Genomic DNA, 17060 nt, shown 5'->3' with positions numbered 1-17060 from the left:
TAATGAAATGTTTTATTATTGTTTTTTATGTGAAAATATTCCTTTTGAAGGATAAATAACACTATTTCATTCTTCCAAAATTCAAATATCTTTGCTTGAATAGGTGCATCCATCAAAAAGAAGCGATACCTTTTTAGTTAAACAACTTTATTTTTGAACAAACCACTTTTATGTGGTGAAAAGTTGGAAAATGTAACTTTACAGTTCAATCTAATACATGTATTTTAAACGTTTTAGAAATATATGAAGTTTTGTTTAAGTTTCTTGGAACATTTTCAAGAGTCTGTTTTTACATTTTTCACAATTAAAATTTCCTAACTGATTTCCATTAAAAGAAATATTGTTAAAAAAAAAAAAAAAAAAAGCAATGTTAATCATCTGGAAGGTAAGACAATTTGATCGTGGTATGTATTTAAAAGTACAGAAATACAGCATGTGCATTATTATGTAAATAAACAAAGATTCTGTAACATTGCATGACAAAATAATATGCATTCAATTCCTTAAACATGTCATTAATTATACTGGATATCGATTGCGTACTCTATTATTACCGAATCTCGAAGAATAAAATGTTTTCTCCATATACACCAAGTTTCTAGGAGTTACATATTCATACATTTAATTCTTTTTTTTTTTAGTTTTATTATTATGTAAATGCAAAAGTATTTATATCTTAAATATACTCCAAACTATTTTTCCCTACAAGTCTAGTAATCTCATCTCTAGCTCACTTATAAGGTCATTCTCCTACAATGTTTACATGTGGATGTATTTTCAATAATAAAAATGAAATATGTAAAACACGAGACTTCCTATACAAGCCAAATTATGATTTTTTGCTTTTCACGATGGGATCACTTATTTCGAATTCCGCTTTCGTTTTGTCTGACCTGACCATCAATTCCTCTTTCTCTGGAAGGTCATTTTTCTCTTCATCTTCCGTACTCCAGTCTGTTCGGTTTCTAGAAATCCATATAATAATTCCATAAAGCACAACCACCACACACTTAGTGATGATTTCTACAGTGTACCTTTTAAAGCGAAAATCTTCTATGTCGTATAATGCGCATGCGCCCTTTCCATAACAACTTGAGCTCCAGAGTTTGCAGCAGGTGTCGATGATTTTACCAGTTATCACTGGTCCTATCATCCATCCTTAAATGAAATGGGATGCGAGAACATATATTTTAATGGCGAAATATCAAAATAGTTTTGCTTTCTTAAACAATTATTCATGAATTATCTGAAATTGTTATTTAAACAGAAAAACATACGTGAAAAATGAAAAATGTTTTTTTTAAAACAACGAATTTTCTTGTACTTTGTTTCAAATTCCTGAAAATTTATTACCTACATTGTACATGTACATGTGTATACATGTACAGGCATTATTTCAGATAACATAAATTTCAGTTTTACGTTTGTCTTTATTTTTGACGAAGTAACGAAGAAGAGTTTACCAAAAGCTGTCTGAAAAAAAGAGGACACACCCACGGCGACCGATTTATCCTCATCAGACACGCACCTGTACCAAGCCAGGAAAAGAAAATTACATGTATTTTACACCCGAAAAACAATGTCTTAGTTCGGATGGTTGAATTTCAAGACATAGAATTTTTTTCAAGATAATGGCGAACAAATTCAACAGAAAAAAGAAGAAATATAAATGTATACATGCATTTTTAAACATTTCTTAAACATGAAAATAGTGCTATAATTAGTCAAATCTTACCTAGTAACAATGACGGTCATAACAATCGTAATTTACAGTAAAGTGACAGTCTTACACAGTGACAATGACGATCACAGCAATCGTGATTTACAGTAAAGTGACAGTCTTACACAGTGACAATGACGGTCACAGCAATCGTGATTTACAGTAAAGTGACAGTCTTACCCAATGACAATGACGGTCACAACAATCGTGATTTACAGTACAGTGACAGTCTTATCCAATGACAATGACGGTCACAACAGTCGTAATTTACAGTAAAGTGACAGTCTTACCCAATGACAATGACGGTCACGACAATCGTGATTTACAGTAAAGTGACAGTCTTACACAGTGACAATGACGGTTACAACAGTCGTGATTTACAGTAAAGTGACAGTCTTACCCAATGACAATGACGGTCAAAACAATCGTGATTTACAGCATATTAAAGTCTTGCCCATTACAGGAGGAGATTTTGAATATCCCGGACGTTTTGGTTTTACTGTGCTCTAAATGTGGTGAACAAATTGTTCAAAACTTACTCTTAAGTTACGGTTCATTATAATTGAGTTTTATTGCATACACTGACAGTGACGGTTCGGTTCAATTGCGTTATACCGTACAATGATAGTGACAGATCGTTACAAACGGGTTTTGCTGTACAGTGAAAGAGGAGATTTTTCACTTTGTGAGAAGATAAACTCACCTGACACTGAACATATAACCAGGAATAATGCTGATAGAGATTATTAATGAGGAGAGCGTGTTGACAATCAGATAAGGCCAAAACATTTCACAGTCCGTCTTACACAGCCCGGGGGTCGCTGTACCCCCTCCCTCGATGCAGGTGCAGTTCGTGTAGGTCTAAAATTAAACGTATTAGGATCCAATTAATTAAGGGTTTTAAGGTAGTGACTCTATATGAATGTGATTCAAACCTTTGAAGAAAAAAATATATAGTCAATAATTCAGCATTTCTATTTCTAAAAAAATAGCCATCTACACACTGTTCACTTTTTGATAGATTTTTAAAATTTAAGAAGCACTTTTCAAGGGTTTATCTAGCGAAATTATGTAATGGGGTCTCACCCACCACCACCCCCTCCGTTGTCGATATTTTTTGACCTGAAAGTCCTTTCCATTGTGGAAAAATCTTTTCGATTTTGAGTTTCCAAAACCGTAAGAATTGACAACACTTTACAGTATATTTTGTCTTACATTCCTTATTTTGTATACATCGTTATTTTAGTTTATTCGAAAGACCTACAAAGACCTACAAAGCCCTCTGGTCCTTGAATACTCTTTACGCATCCAGCGTGACAGGGCGTCAGGTAATTAATATTATCCGAACCGCAGACGGGAAGGTATTCCGTACTGTCACAGTTACAGACATTCAAACAACTGGAATTAGTTACTGCAGTGTCCAGCCTATAACACGATAATGTCTACTTCAGTGATAATTTACCCAACAAAAAATATTATATATTTTACTAAAAAAGCAATTGACTGTTTGAAAATCTCTCTTTCTCAAATATAAAAAATTCATATTGGCTTTGTCAGATTTTTAAAGCAATTAGCGAAAAGGATGAATGATCAATAGTTGATTGCATTTATTTATTTCTTTTATGGAAAAGACATGTACGTACCCAGTGATGGGAGGGTTTTGACATCCAAGAATAAATCCCAGTCCGATGATGACGATGGAGAACAGATTAATGGCTCCCACCAGCTTGATGCATGTATATGGGTGGAGCTTCTTAAACGTGGTCCAAATACCCCCAACTAATGTCCCCAAACTCGTGGACACAATTACCATCACACCTGAAAGAAAGGAGAGAAAATAAAACAGGTGGACAGAAGTACCTTTACTTTTCCTCAAATTAGGAAATAAAAATACGTATATAACAAAGGCACTTATTTCTGGCATAAATGTGTTCCCCCTTAGTATAGAAACAAGTGCCTTTGATATATATAATTTGAGATTAAAATAGCGAACAAAATATAAAATGTTCGGCATAACTTCAAAATTTTCAAGTCTTGAGTAAATGTTTGAGAATATTTATAGGAACAGAAATAAGCATTTAATTTCAATCTTAATTGTGAGTTTTTCTGTAAAATGATTTTCTAAATCTGGCAATTACCTAATAAAGCATTGGCTTTATACGCTGGAACAAAAAACTGAGTCTCCAAGTATTTTGGCGTGAAGGCAACGGAACTCGCGACAAGAAATAGAACCAGGCACTTAGCAATCAGATACAGCATAAACCGGGCGTTTGATAGGATCCGGATTATCTTCCGTATCAGATCTGAATAATAATAATAATGAATACAAATAATATATATAGTTACTCTGCTAATGCAAAGTTATCAACAGTTCTTTAATTTGTTTTGTTCATCCCTGATATTAGAAAAGTTGAGATCTTAAATTTGTACGTATATATATATGTACGTGTATATATACTTTATACGTATACTTACACATTTTTGTCAGTTGTCTGTAGAGATTTTAATGACGTGTGACATAAATGAGTACGTTGCGATCGATGACTCTGTTTCAATTATTTTTTTCTATTGGAGTTTTGTGACATCAGTTTTACTTAAATTTAGTTAGTAAATAAAACATGGTTAAAATAAGTGCTAATGAAACAATAATTTCATAATAAATAATGAATATTAATAACTAATAATGAAAGTGAATCGTGTATAACAATCACATTTTCACACATAAATTGACGACCTATTTTTATTATAAAAATTACAAGTTTACACCTACGTGTAGATGCCACTCTACAGGTTGCCGGAACGCGTGAAAAAAAACATGTCATCGCTAAAATTTTAAAGAATTCTCGTGTATTACGCCATCAGTTTTTGTAGGATAATCCTACTTGACGTATGTAACCGTACAGGTACGAAATCTCAATCTCTCTATTAATTTACAACATCCTTCTTATAGTCTATTAATGTTTTTTAACATGTATAATGAATCATAGTAGAATAACTTTTTACTGCAAGTCTACTACAGGGGCACAAAGGTGTCTGCGTAGGTCTGGCAGTCCCGAAATAATTTTATGGTCATAAGTAATTGATCTGAAATCCGTTTTATCTTCCATGTGATTTGCTTTTTTTTCTGACTGACAAGACAAAAATCTACAAAGGTCTCTTCAAAATTTAGCAAAGTATGGGACCGGTGCAAATTGCACTGGGGACAAAAACCATTTTTATGCCTTTAAGTAATGGGGCTGTGGCTTTTTTCGTCGGTTAATGAGCATGGGACATTAACTTTTTTCAATGAAAACAAAAAGATTAATCAACGAAAAAATATTCAAAAGTACAACAAACTTGGAAAAATCCAACACACAGATTTCACAATTTATCTATTTGATATTATTAGTATATAAAAAACACCCTTTATATCTTCTTGTGCAAATGAATATACACTGCATGTCCTAACTTGATTTCATGGCCCCCTTGTTTAATGTAGCTTAGTTATTATTAGACATTTACTTGGCCCCATGTATATATATGCAATATATATATATATATATATATATATATATATATATATATATATATATATATATATATATATATATATATATATATATATATATATATATATATATATATATATAATATATATATAACTTCAATGCATATATGTACATGTATTATACTAAAGTATGATTTTTGGGGCTTTTCAGAGTTTGACAATTGTAAATTGTTAGTATGAATAGATTCAATAGACTGTATTCGATTTTCATAGAAAATTCAGGTTTATGCTCTATGTGAGGCGTGTAAATAGCTTGGGACACCAACTTTTTTGCGGAGTAGAGAACATGATACGAATGGTTTTTATTCAAACATAATATCATGGGGTTTTCAGATTTTTTACATGAATTAATCAGTTTGCAGCGGTCAAATGCTTCGGTAAATTTTGACCAGTTTCCTAACTACAGCTACGTATTACCCTTGGTCCCCTCCTTTACTCCACTTTTTGTGGATGCCTCAGCCTTTGCTTTCTTGGGTACCGCCTTCTTTTTTCTTCCTGGCATCCTTTTCGGGAAACACATTAAAGGAATGGACACGATAACAGCTAGCGCCCCAAACACTATGAACCCCAGCCACCACGCCCCAATCCACCGAGGATCCCGTACACTGATCTGAACCTCTGTAAACCATGACAGGTTTCATGATTATCAAAACGAAAAGAAATGTATAAATCGCTACGAATTTCGAATGATCATCTGTACCTTTTGTGCTTTTGTAATGAACATTTTTTTTTTATTTTTGTTAATTGTAGTATGAGGATTTAGCAATTCAAGACACCTGATATTAACCCAAGCGACTAAGACAACTCTAGTCATATAATTAATTTTACTATTTTCATCGCTCGTCTTTTCGAAATATTTATGAATATGAAAACAAATCTAAAAATTATCCTAGCTTATCCTTACCTTCCAGTGTCACATACATGCGACTAAAAAGAGCGCCCAGACCAAAGCCCATACCGGGGCCAAAAATTCCCACCGCCATGATTATACCTAGAAAGAAGGATGCTTTTTACAGGCATAGAACATACATGGAAACTGTGATACATTGTATATAAGTAGTATATGCAGAATTTAAACACAAAAATTCCTAAATTAATACTACAGACAGATATGATTAAGGTAAGTTGAGGGGAAATGGCATTAAAAAACAAATAAACAAACAAAAAATTATTTATATACTTTAAAAAACAAATTTTCCCACATGCCACACGTATATATACCGCTTTGTGAGCTGAAAAAATTAATTAAGAGTCTGATAAAGAAATATTAACTTATTTTTCTAATCCCTCTATTGTGAGGACTTGAATTGATTTCCCTGTGGAGATGCATAAACCGTTCCAAAGATATATCAAAGATATAACCTATAATGCTACAATATTTATTTAAATAATTTATAAATATTTACATGTCTATAAACAGTGAATGGACATGATTTGAGATTTTTCTTTTCTTTTATATCGTGGCCATGAAGAAAAAAAACGCAATGACAATAAGGTGTTGCTTCAAATAGATATTCCCTTGAGCCAGATTACTGAATTAATATATAATTTGTTAAAAGTATCAAGGAGTTATGGCTACATATTATTTTATTTATGGCGTCGGATTCATGAGAAAAGAAAAGACCTTCTATATTTTTAGAAAACCAAAGTAATATCAATTTACCTATATAGCATGCGGTCTTCCGTTTGGGTGCATTATCGTCTATGTAAGTGACGATGTAGGGTTGTCTGGGGGCTTTCCCAAACCCCTGTACCATCATCCCTACAGCAATGATGACGATAGCAATAGTAGTAAACTCTGTTGGTGCACCGGTCTTGACCATTTTGGGACCACAACTCTCAGAAGGAGTGTCGTTTACTTGCGAGCACAGCTGATGGTGGAAATTTTTAAACAAATCTGTTTTTGCAGATGACGAATTTGAAACCATATTTTCTTCATTATGATTGTCAGGTGCAAGAAAATATGCCAGAGAGCAGAAGATCCCGGAAAGTCCGAACAAAAATGTGGAATAGAAAAGGGATCTTGGAATATGGACATTTCTTGCAAGATGGGCAATAAAAATCGTTGTTAGTAGAAAACCGATGTCGTTACAGCTCATTAGGAATCCGCTTTGTGCGCTGCTGAAGCCAAACTGTTTCTCTAGGGTGGTGATTTGGGAGGACATATACACGGAAATGGCAGAGGTAAAGAGAGAGGCTGGGCTATAGAGAGCCACAAAAACCCCGACCCTCGCGCAGCGCTGTAGGAAGGAGGGTCTGAAACAACCCGCCCCACACTGCTCATCAGTGTCCGCAGACATCGTTCCAGAAACAAGGTGTCTGAAATAAATATAAATGTTGGGATTAAAAACATATGATTATACACAATTGCATATTATTAAACGTTTCAGTATTTTATTCGACGAAGATCTTTTCTTTTTCTGATGTTGGACCTTCAAACTTCAAGCATGTACTTATCTTAAAATAGATTTAGGTAGGGGTGCTATTTTTGAAAGATTATTTTCGAAAGATTAATCCGCATTTAAAAGAAAATCAAACACCCATCAGCAACTTAATTGATACACTGAAGGGATTTCAGAACTATTGTCTTGATATACACATTTTTTAAAAAAATGATAATCTGGCTAATAGACACAATTCTTTGTCAAAACCTCCTATTTCACATTGCAGAGGAAAAAAATGTCGCTGTCATATGAAAGAAATCATTTGTCAAAGTCAAAACGTCCTATTTCACATTGCAGAGGGAAGGAATGTCTATGTGCTATGAAAAACGGTGGTTTGAAATATATATATATATATATACTTACATCTACCTGACTACATCTTAAATGAACTTCGGTAAGAAACGATATACCAGGATGTATACATGTAGAGAACCTCTTGTTTGTTTACACAGTTTTTTCCATATCTTAAGAATATTATGATACCAGTGAGATTTATCAAAGGTATCATAGTTGAAACACTCGCTAAACTGTAAGATATAATTTCAAAACTGGGGAATTATGTATTTAAGACTTATGGCTATAAGAAGTGGCTATAGACCCTAACTATAGTGAACATTCTTAAGATCTACAGAGACCCAGTGTTCGTAACGAATTTTCCTCCGGACCTCACCCCTACTATCATCCAAATACGATTTTCGCTTATAGATACTTACTTTTCTCATTTCATTTTTCTATTTAATTTTTATGTTGTAAGAAAATATAATTTATGATGGAAACTGTTGACTATTGTTAACTATCGGTGAAATCCCCCACCCCCTGGGTGAAACGTTTTATCGTATAGCTTTAATGACAATGGAACTGGGGGTAAGTGTAAAAAAAAAATAGAAAATTCATACAAAATGTAATTTCAAATCGAATTACCTTTTTTTCGAAAAAATCAAGGAATCCTCTTCTTAATTATGTATGAACTTTTTTTCCGAAGACAACAGTTTTATAGTTTTGCTGTCCGACATTAACAATATATGTAGCAAAACCAATCACAAACAACTTTTCCTACTCACAGACAAGGAATCTAAACATTTAAGATAACTTTTAATTAATAATTCTTTGCAAACATTGAATTTCCTCGCCTATATCCATATGTCCTCTACCTGTGGACAGGTAATCGACAGGAGTTTAAAAGTTGCAGTTAGCTGTGAATGAATCTAGAATTACCTGTGAGGTAAATAGCATATAATGATTTAAGTTGATAATGGTTTTATGTTAATTTTTTAACAATTCTACGTATACCTCATTTCTGAATCGGGACGTTATGGGTGTTGTTAAATCATGGAGGGAAAGTGAGACGGTATGGAGCAAAATGGGGATTTGTTCTTATCCCTGCACACAACACTGCCACATACAAGACAAAATTGATGCAATGCATCATTTTCGATTCAAAAACGTTTAACATATAACCTGTAAATAGAGTTTATTACTCCCAATTGATTCGATACGCACGAGCATGCTCTATGTACGAAAAATTTCTAAAACATTGACATATAAGTTGATGATACAAGGACATCAACAGTCTCTTTTAATGTCAACAATTCGCAAATCCAATTGTCGATACATTTGTTAACAAAAACAATCTATCGTTAAATCTAATGTTGACTGACTTTTTGATACAGATAGTTAGGCCATTATTTTCATACTGAATTTCTACGGATTACTCTGTTTGCCCGATCATGACAAGTAGCACACGGCGGGTCTGACCGGTCGACAAAGGCTGCTTACTCCTCCATGGCACCTGATCCTAGGTATGATGTTTCATAGAGGACCATGTTTGCTCTTTTCCCAACTTGTATTGTTTCAATAATCTTTGAGCTTGTTAATTGTTCATTATTTTTTTATTTATTTAAAAGTTTCCACAAGAAAGAATCTTAAACAACACACAGATATTTTTATTTAAAAGTGGAAATACATGTAGTATACATTGTAAACCATTTTGTTTTAGAAAAATGGTAGCTGATATGAACAAAAAAGTCACAGTATAATTTTCAATGCTATTTGTTTGATCAAAATAAGTTACCTCTTGGTTAAAAGAATCAGGAGAGGAAAGTGTTATCACTTACGTATATTTTACGTATATTTTGTCCGATTCCTCAGATTTATGTCACGTGTTCATGCAGATGATTCTCAAAGACATCCTAATGTGCAAGCAAAATAAATGTGAAGAGAAGATATTGTTGTGTCTCTCTAGATTTCTAGTTCTACTAACTATGTTTTTTTTATTGTTTTTAGTATTGTAATTATAACCCGGAATTTCATATAGAGTTGCAATCATATCTTAAACATACACACTACTTTCTTTGAGGAGATCTTGTAAATAGTATAAGCAGCTTTGCTGATGGGTCAACGGAGTGTACCCTTTAAGGTCATTTGTGGAAAAACCAATAATTGGAGTATCTGATAGTTTGAGTACAATTAGAAAACCAGATTACCTTCCAAAGACTATTGACAAAAGGCTGAATCAGGAAAAACCTATCGTCTGCAAACAACGGTTGAGGAGTGTCGTGTGCATAACCTGGAAAAACCGGGGGAGGAAAATTTACCATTAAAAAAGAAAATCCCTTTGATTACAGAGTATTGTGATGTGAAGCTTAGCATGAATTCAAAACACGGCCTAGGCAGAAGGAACTTGTGCATTGTGACGTAAAAATCTGGATGGATAGTGTATTCCTAGAACTTCGAGCTCAGTTGGCTGTCAGATCATTCCCTGTCAATATTGACCTCTACACTCTTATGAAAAACTTTAACATGGAATATGAAGATAACAAACAGTAATCAATCTCAAAAGTCCATTGAAACAAAACAAATCGGGAGCAGAGCAAACACGGACCTCTAAAAACATCAGGGATGGGATCAGGTGCCGCGGAGGAGTAAGCATCCCCCTTTCGACCGGTGACCCACCGTGTGCTCATTGTCATGATCGGACAAATGGAAAAATCCGTAGACAATTCAGTGTTTCAATAATGGTCTAACAATTAGTATGAAAAACGTCAGTCAGCATTCCACTTAATGATAGATTGTATTTGCTGACAGGGTCATTGTTTTGACCACAGAAATTGCTAAATGATGACTAAATGATGACTGTTGTTTCCTTGTTTCAAAAACGTATTTTTCAATAGCTTGTCTCGTTTTAGAAATTGTTCGTACGTAGGGTATGCTCTTGCGTATCATATGAAATGGGAGACATAAACCCCATATGGTGATGAGGGTATATTGCTACATAAGTTAGGGAAGCTGACGATAGAAATATTTAAGTCATCACATTTATCAAAAAGGTTTGCTGTTGTGTTACCATTTATGTCTTTTTCTGGTAACATATCTAAATATGAAATAGATGTGTCAGTCTCCATGGTATCATTTCAAGTGGGATATATCGAGTCGACATATGAATGGAAGTATCTATTGGTAATTGATCATACTTGGTCGATATATCTTGATGTCGAGTTGATGGCCACATCAAGTGTCTTCTTCTTCTCATGTATAAGTTTTTGAATAAATTCTGCTTAATATGAATACAAAAATCGGTCGGCTTATAACAGGGCACAATAGGTCCCATGGGAATTCTGACAGATTGCTGGAAGATTTGATCTAAGAAAACTACATAGATATTGTCAATCAGAAACTCAGACATCTTTTTAATATCAACATCAGAGTACTTGTGTGTACAATTTTTAATAAAATAATTTTGAAAAATGATCAATGCCTAGGTTGGTAAATTTACGAGTTCCATTGTTTTTATTGAAAAAGTAGGAGTCTATAATATCAAAAAGCCTGGACTTTCATTCTTTTGTGGAGAATGGTTTTATGAAGTATTGAAAAGTAATACGTTTTCATTTTATTGATTTTGATAAAATGCTGTGATTTCAAATTTTCTAAAAGTTTTTGGAGTATTTAAGTATCCAAATCTGATTTACACCACTTCTCAAATATATTGTTGTACAGTACTCCTGAAGTTTCTCCTTCACTCTGTTAATACTTTAGTGAGGAGCACAGAAAGAGGCTTGGTAGAACATTAATTTACTGGAACCCGCTGTGTATTTTTGTAAGGATTTTTGTAAAGTTTAGCAGTCAATTATAGGTATGTTAATTCAAATTCATTTTGATTCGTGGGAATATTTAAAATATTTAAAACTGATATATAATTTTTTAGAAATTTAAAAGTGATACTCCTGTCAATGTCGGAATATAGACTCCACCACATCGAGGAATTTAATAACCCATCCATGTTTCTAAACTTTCAGGATTAGCACGCTTGCAGACCTTGCAGCTTCTCTTTGTAATGCACCCCTAAAGGAATGACATATGAATATCGATGAATGGTGTTCAGAAATGTAGTCCACCATGAAAAATAGAGACAAACAAAATCCAAATATGGCATGTATATATGCTCCACCTCCATGAGAAAAAGGGCATAAAAGGGGGTGCCCTTTGAAAAGAGACTTATTTGACCAGAAATGGCTAAGAAGAAAAAAAAAAACAAGAGACCTTGCTGTTCCACACGTTTAAGACTGTTACGACCCTATAATCCCTTCAGAAAAGTAAAGTTTTATTGGTCAAGCAAAATAGGAATAAAGATTTTACCCCTTTTTACATCTGCTGCACTTTTACTGTTTGAAAAAAAGAAAAATGAGTCTTAAAAAGTGTTACAGTAACCGCATAACATGATACACAATGGGATGTGATACACGCTCAATACCGTAGGATACACTCATGATATAGTGTATGACACAATAGCATGATATATGATGCGATGTAATCAGAGGAAGGGCTGGCCAAAGTGGATGTGAAAGTGAAAAGCATTTATTCGAAATAGAGATAATTACAAACCAAAATAGCAGAACAGCCCAAGGTATCTGGTCCAATGATGACAAGGAGATCGACTTCTGCTTTATCTGCAGAGTAAGATACTGGCGCCAGACTGTCATAGAAAACAGCAAGATTTTTGCTTCAAATGTGGCCAAATTAGACATTGGTCCTATATATAATATGAGAACCATCTATCCTTCTGTATTCAATAATCCAGAAGTGAAAAAAGAATTAGATAGATTACATGATCAGTACGTACTGGTCCCTGCTGACAAAGCAGGTAACAACATTGTCTTTGTTTGTAAGGCTCATTTTATTAAATGTATTTTAGAGGAACTTGGATTTAATTCTACAAGTGGTAATCCAACTTATACTCATATTTCCCATTCTAAGGAAGAAATTCTTCAAAATCATATGTCAGTTTTGAATATTTTTGATATTCCAAACAACCAAAATGAATTTGAATTACCATATTTATATTGGATTCCGAAACTTCGTAAAAATCCTTACAAAGAAAGATACATAGCGGGTTCCAGTAAATGTTCAACCAAGCCTCTTTCTTTACTCCTCACTAAGATATTAACAGTAGTGAAGGAGAAACTTCAAGAGTACTGTGCAACAATATATTCGAGAAGTGGTGTAAATTAGAGGTGGATACTTAAAAATTCCAAGGAACTTTTGGAAAATTTGAAATCACAAGATTTTACCAAAATCAACAGCTTAAAAACTAACGACTTTTCAACTTTATACACAACCATTCCCCACGATAAATTAAAGTTCAAGCTTTTTGATATCATTGACAGCTGCTTTTTCAATAAAAATGGAACTCGTAAATTTAATTACCTTGTCATTGATCATTTGCAAAATTATTTTGTTATAAAACATTCTGATTGTACACACAAGTACTCTGAAGTTGACATTAAAAAGATGCTTGAGTTTCTGAATGACAATATTTATGTGGTTTTTGGAGACCAGATCTTCCAACAATCTATTGGAATTCCCATGGGTTCCAATTGCGCCCCATTATTAGCAGACCTTTTTTGTATTCATATGAAGCAAAAATTGTCCAAAATCTTGTACGTGAAAAGAAGAAAACACTTGCTGTGGCCTTCAACTCGACATTTAGATATATCGACGACGTATTGTCAATTAACAATGGCTATTTCCATTCTTATGTCGATACGATATATCCTTGTGAACTTGAGATAAAAGATACCACAGAGTCTGACACATTTGTTTCATATTTGGATATTTTACTTGAAAAAGACGTTAATGGTAATCTAACAACCAAGCTTTATGATAAACGTGATGACTTTAACTTTTCAATCGTCAACTTCCCTTACTTATGCAGCAATATACCTTCATCACCTGCATACGGGGTATATATCTCTCAGTTGATTCGATACGCAAGAGCATGCTCTACGTATGGACAATTTCTAAAACGAGGTAAATTATTGACAAACAAGTTGATGAAACAAGAATATCAGCTGTCTCGTTTAAAGTCATCATTTCGTAAGCTCTATGGTCGATACAATGACCTTGTCAGCAAATACAATTTATCATTGAGTCAAATGCTGAAATTTATAGGTGGGATGAGGTGCTATGGAGGAGAGAAATCACTGAAATTACAGTATAAATAACATTTTAACATTTTAAAAAAAAAATGTTATTAATTAAAATTCATGAAAATAGATATACGAATAAAATATAGAAAACCAAATCATGTTTTATTCTTTACGTTTCCAAAACAGGTGTAAAATTGGATCTTTTGCAAACGCTTTAGACAGTGAACTAGGTTGTGATTTGAATCCGTGCCAAGTTTGACGTTACAATGCTGTCTATTCGCTTTGTACGATTTGTGTTTTCTGAGTGTTTTATACTGATTTACTTTTGTTTACTGGTATATTTTCCTCCCCCACCCCACCCTTGCGGTTTTTTGAGGTTTTTCATACGACGTTTCCTCCAGGCACTGCTTGCAGACGATGGAATTTTCTTGATTCAGGCTTTTTCAATAGTTTAAGCAAGTACCGTAATCTGACTTTTCTAGTGTATTTAACCCCATCCCAACTCAGCTTTCGATTTTGTTTTATTTCGTTATTCATTCCAATTCTATAAACTCCCTTTAGCATATAATTATACATCATAAGAAAAAAAAATCAAAAAAAAAAAAAAAAAAAAAAAAAAAAAAAAAAAAAGAGGATAAAACTGTACTTCTGCAAATGAATCACAACTTGATTCTTTAAAATGATACACGTTCACGTGAATTTATTTTAAGGGTATTCAGTTATAGTTTGTTTTGATACTTTTACTGCTCAGCAAACATTGGGCAATTAAGAGGAATGAAACATTTTCATTTTACTTCACAAAATCCTTCCACTTCTAATGTGATAAAACTCAAGATATATTTGACGACCTTGAAATAGCTAGGATAAAAATCTAAGGCAGACAAAAGATTTTTTCATCTTAGGTAGATGTGTAAATTCTAAAGACCTGGTAATAAAAACACACAAATTCCTTCCCTCAAGTGATACATGTATGTAAAGCAACCTTGTGTTTTGAGTATTCCTATCAAAATGTCAGTTTTCAAAACATCTGAATGCTTCTAAGTTTAAAGAACATGTTCTTACTATCATTTCCTTTTGTTTACCAAACAAAATAAATATTATGTAAACCTTTCAACCCCCTCCCCCTGTAAAATTATTCGAATAGAGGATATCTGGACAGCGTATGATAAATTTGGTCCGATAAGAAATGTCTGTATATTGGTCTGAGAAACTCTACTTTTAAAAACAATTTTACCTATATATAGTCATATATATTAAATACAGTGAGGCCTATTTAAAGTTCACCCCAACTCAAGGTCACAGGCATCAAATATATTATACATGTATTGAGGCTTTTAACTTATTAATTTGATATAACAGGTATTAGTTACATAAGAAATGAAGATGTGCAACCGCAATCTCTCTAGACGCTCTCTTAATATGGGACAACAGTCTATATACATGTTAACAAGCAATGATATCATCAAATTTTGATAGAGAATAATAAAATTCCCGGAAAATAGGATTTTAATGTTAAAACATTTATTCGAATAGAGGATATCTGGACAATATATGATAAATTTGGTCCGATAAGGAATGTCTGTGTATTGGTTTGGGTATGGTTTGGGTATTGGTTTGAGAAACTCAACTCTTAAAATTAATTTTCCTACATAATTTTATATATATTAAACATGGTGAGGCCTATTTAAACCTCACCCCAACTCAAGGTCACAAGCATCAGATATATGATATTGGGGATTTTATCATATCAATCTGAGATAACAGGTATTAGTTACACAAGAAATGAAGGTTGCAACTGCACAGTCCCTCTAAACGTACTCCAAATATAGGGCAACACTCTATTTACATGTAAATGAGCAATGATTTCAACAAATTTTGATAGAGAATAATAAAATCCGAAAAAGAGTATTTTAATTTTGAAAAGTTCTATTCCAATTATTTAAATATATCCAAAGTAAAATCAAAGAAGGGGGATCCTTACAATGTGATTTTTTTCTGTGAGGATATTTGTGCAATGAGTCATTATCTTCAGAAGTTTTAATAGTTAGCGAGCTGACATACCCGTAACATGGATCTTCGTTGATGAAATGTGATTGATTGATTGATTGATTGATTGATTGATGTTTAACGTCCCTCTCGAGAAGTTTTCACCTACTGCGACACGGGACCTCGGTTTATACGGTCTCATCCGAAGGACCGTTCTCCACGTCCAGCAGTGGGATTCGAAACCGCGACGTAAGGATCAACTCCTAAGTCTGCGACTCTAGAGCAGACACTCTAACCACTGCGCCACGCGGGCGACGATGAAATATGAAGATAACGAAAAGTTATCAAGCTTAAAGTCCATGGAAATAATACAAATTTGGTACAGAACAAACACGGACCTCTAAAAACATTAGAGGTGGGACCAGGTGCAATGGAAGAGTAACCATCCTTTGTCGACCGGTTACACCAGCCATGTGCTCCTTGTCATTATCGGACAAACGGAAAAATCCGTAGACAATTCAGTGTGAAAATAATAATTGTTAAACAATTTGTATGAAAATCGTCAGTCAAAATTCGACATAATTTCAGATTGTATTTGCTTACAAGGTCATTGGATCGACACCAAAATTTGCGAAATGTTGACTTTAAACGAGATTGTTCATATTCCTGTTTCATAAACCCATTTGTCAATAGCTTGCTTCGTTTCAAAAATTGTTCGTACGTAGAGCATGCTCTTACGTACCGAATCAACTGGGAGACATAAACTGCAAATGCAGTTGATAAGGGTATATTGATACATAGGTAAAGGAAGGGGACGATAGAAAAGTTAAAATCATCACGTTTATTATAAAGTTTTGTTTTTAGTTTACCATGAAATAGATGTGTCAGATTTTGTGGTATCTTTTTTTTCGAGTTAAAGGGATAATATTGAATCAACGTAG

The 17060-nt window shown here is 33.5% G+C and overlaps 1 protein-coding gene across 1 annotated transcript; it reads right to left on the bottom strand.

Moving 5' to 3' along the window:
- Positions 1 to 274: 274 nt before the first annotated feature.
- LOC133177524 (solute carrier organic anion transporter family member 2B1-like) lies at positions 275 to 8850 on the bottom strand. The gene is made up of 10 exons (XM_061312499.1): positions 8633 to 8850; positions 6931 to 7586; positions 6172 to 6258; positions 5685 to 5885; positions 3859 to 4023; positions 3364 to 3538; positions 2995 to 3145; positions 2424 to 2581; positions 1464 to 1528; positions 275 to 1158 (listed from the first exon to the last, which is right to left on the bottom strand). Exons 2-10 carry the CDS (start codon positions 7565 to 7567, stop codon positions 830 to 832), a joined length of 1968 nt encoding a protein of 655 aa, XP_061168483.1. The 5' UTR covers positions 7568 to 7586; positions 8633 to 8850; the 3' UTR covers positions 275 to 829.
- Positions 8851 to 17060: the final 8210 nt, after the last annotated feature.

This window comes from Saccostrea echinata, unplaced genomic scaffold, assembly GCF_033153115.1.
Source record: "Saccostrea echinata isolate AGI-Se365-2 ecotype Australia unplaced genomic scaffold, CSIRO_AGI_Sech_v1 ptg000002l, whole genome shotgun sequence".
Taxonomy (NCBI): domain Eukaryota; kingdom Metazoa; phylum Mollusca; class Bivalvia; order Ostreida; family Ostreidae; genus Saccostrea; species Saccostrea echinata.
This window is presented reverse-complemented; position numbering and strand designations above follow the sequence as displayed.

Excerpts from the sequence above, each read along its gene's own strand:
- LOC133177524 (XM_061312499.1), bottom strand. The coding sequence starts at position 7,567 with ATGTCTGCGGACACTGATGAGCAGTGTGGGGCGGGTTGTTTCAGACCC. Across the intron at positions 6,259-6,930 it reads GAAGACCGCATGCTATATAG|GTATAATCATGGCGGTGGGA; the intron begins GTAAATTGATAT and ends CCTTCTTTCTAG. Across the intron at positions 3,539-3,858 it reads TAAAGCCAATGCTTTATTAG|GTGTGATGGTAATTGTGTCC; the intron begins GTAATTGCCAGA and ends CCTTTCTTTCAG.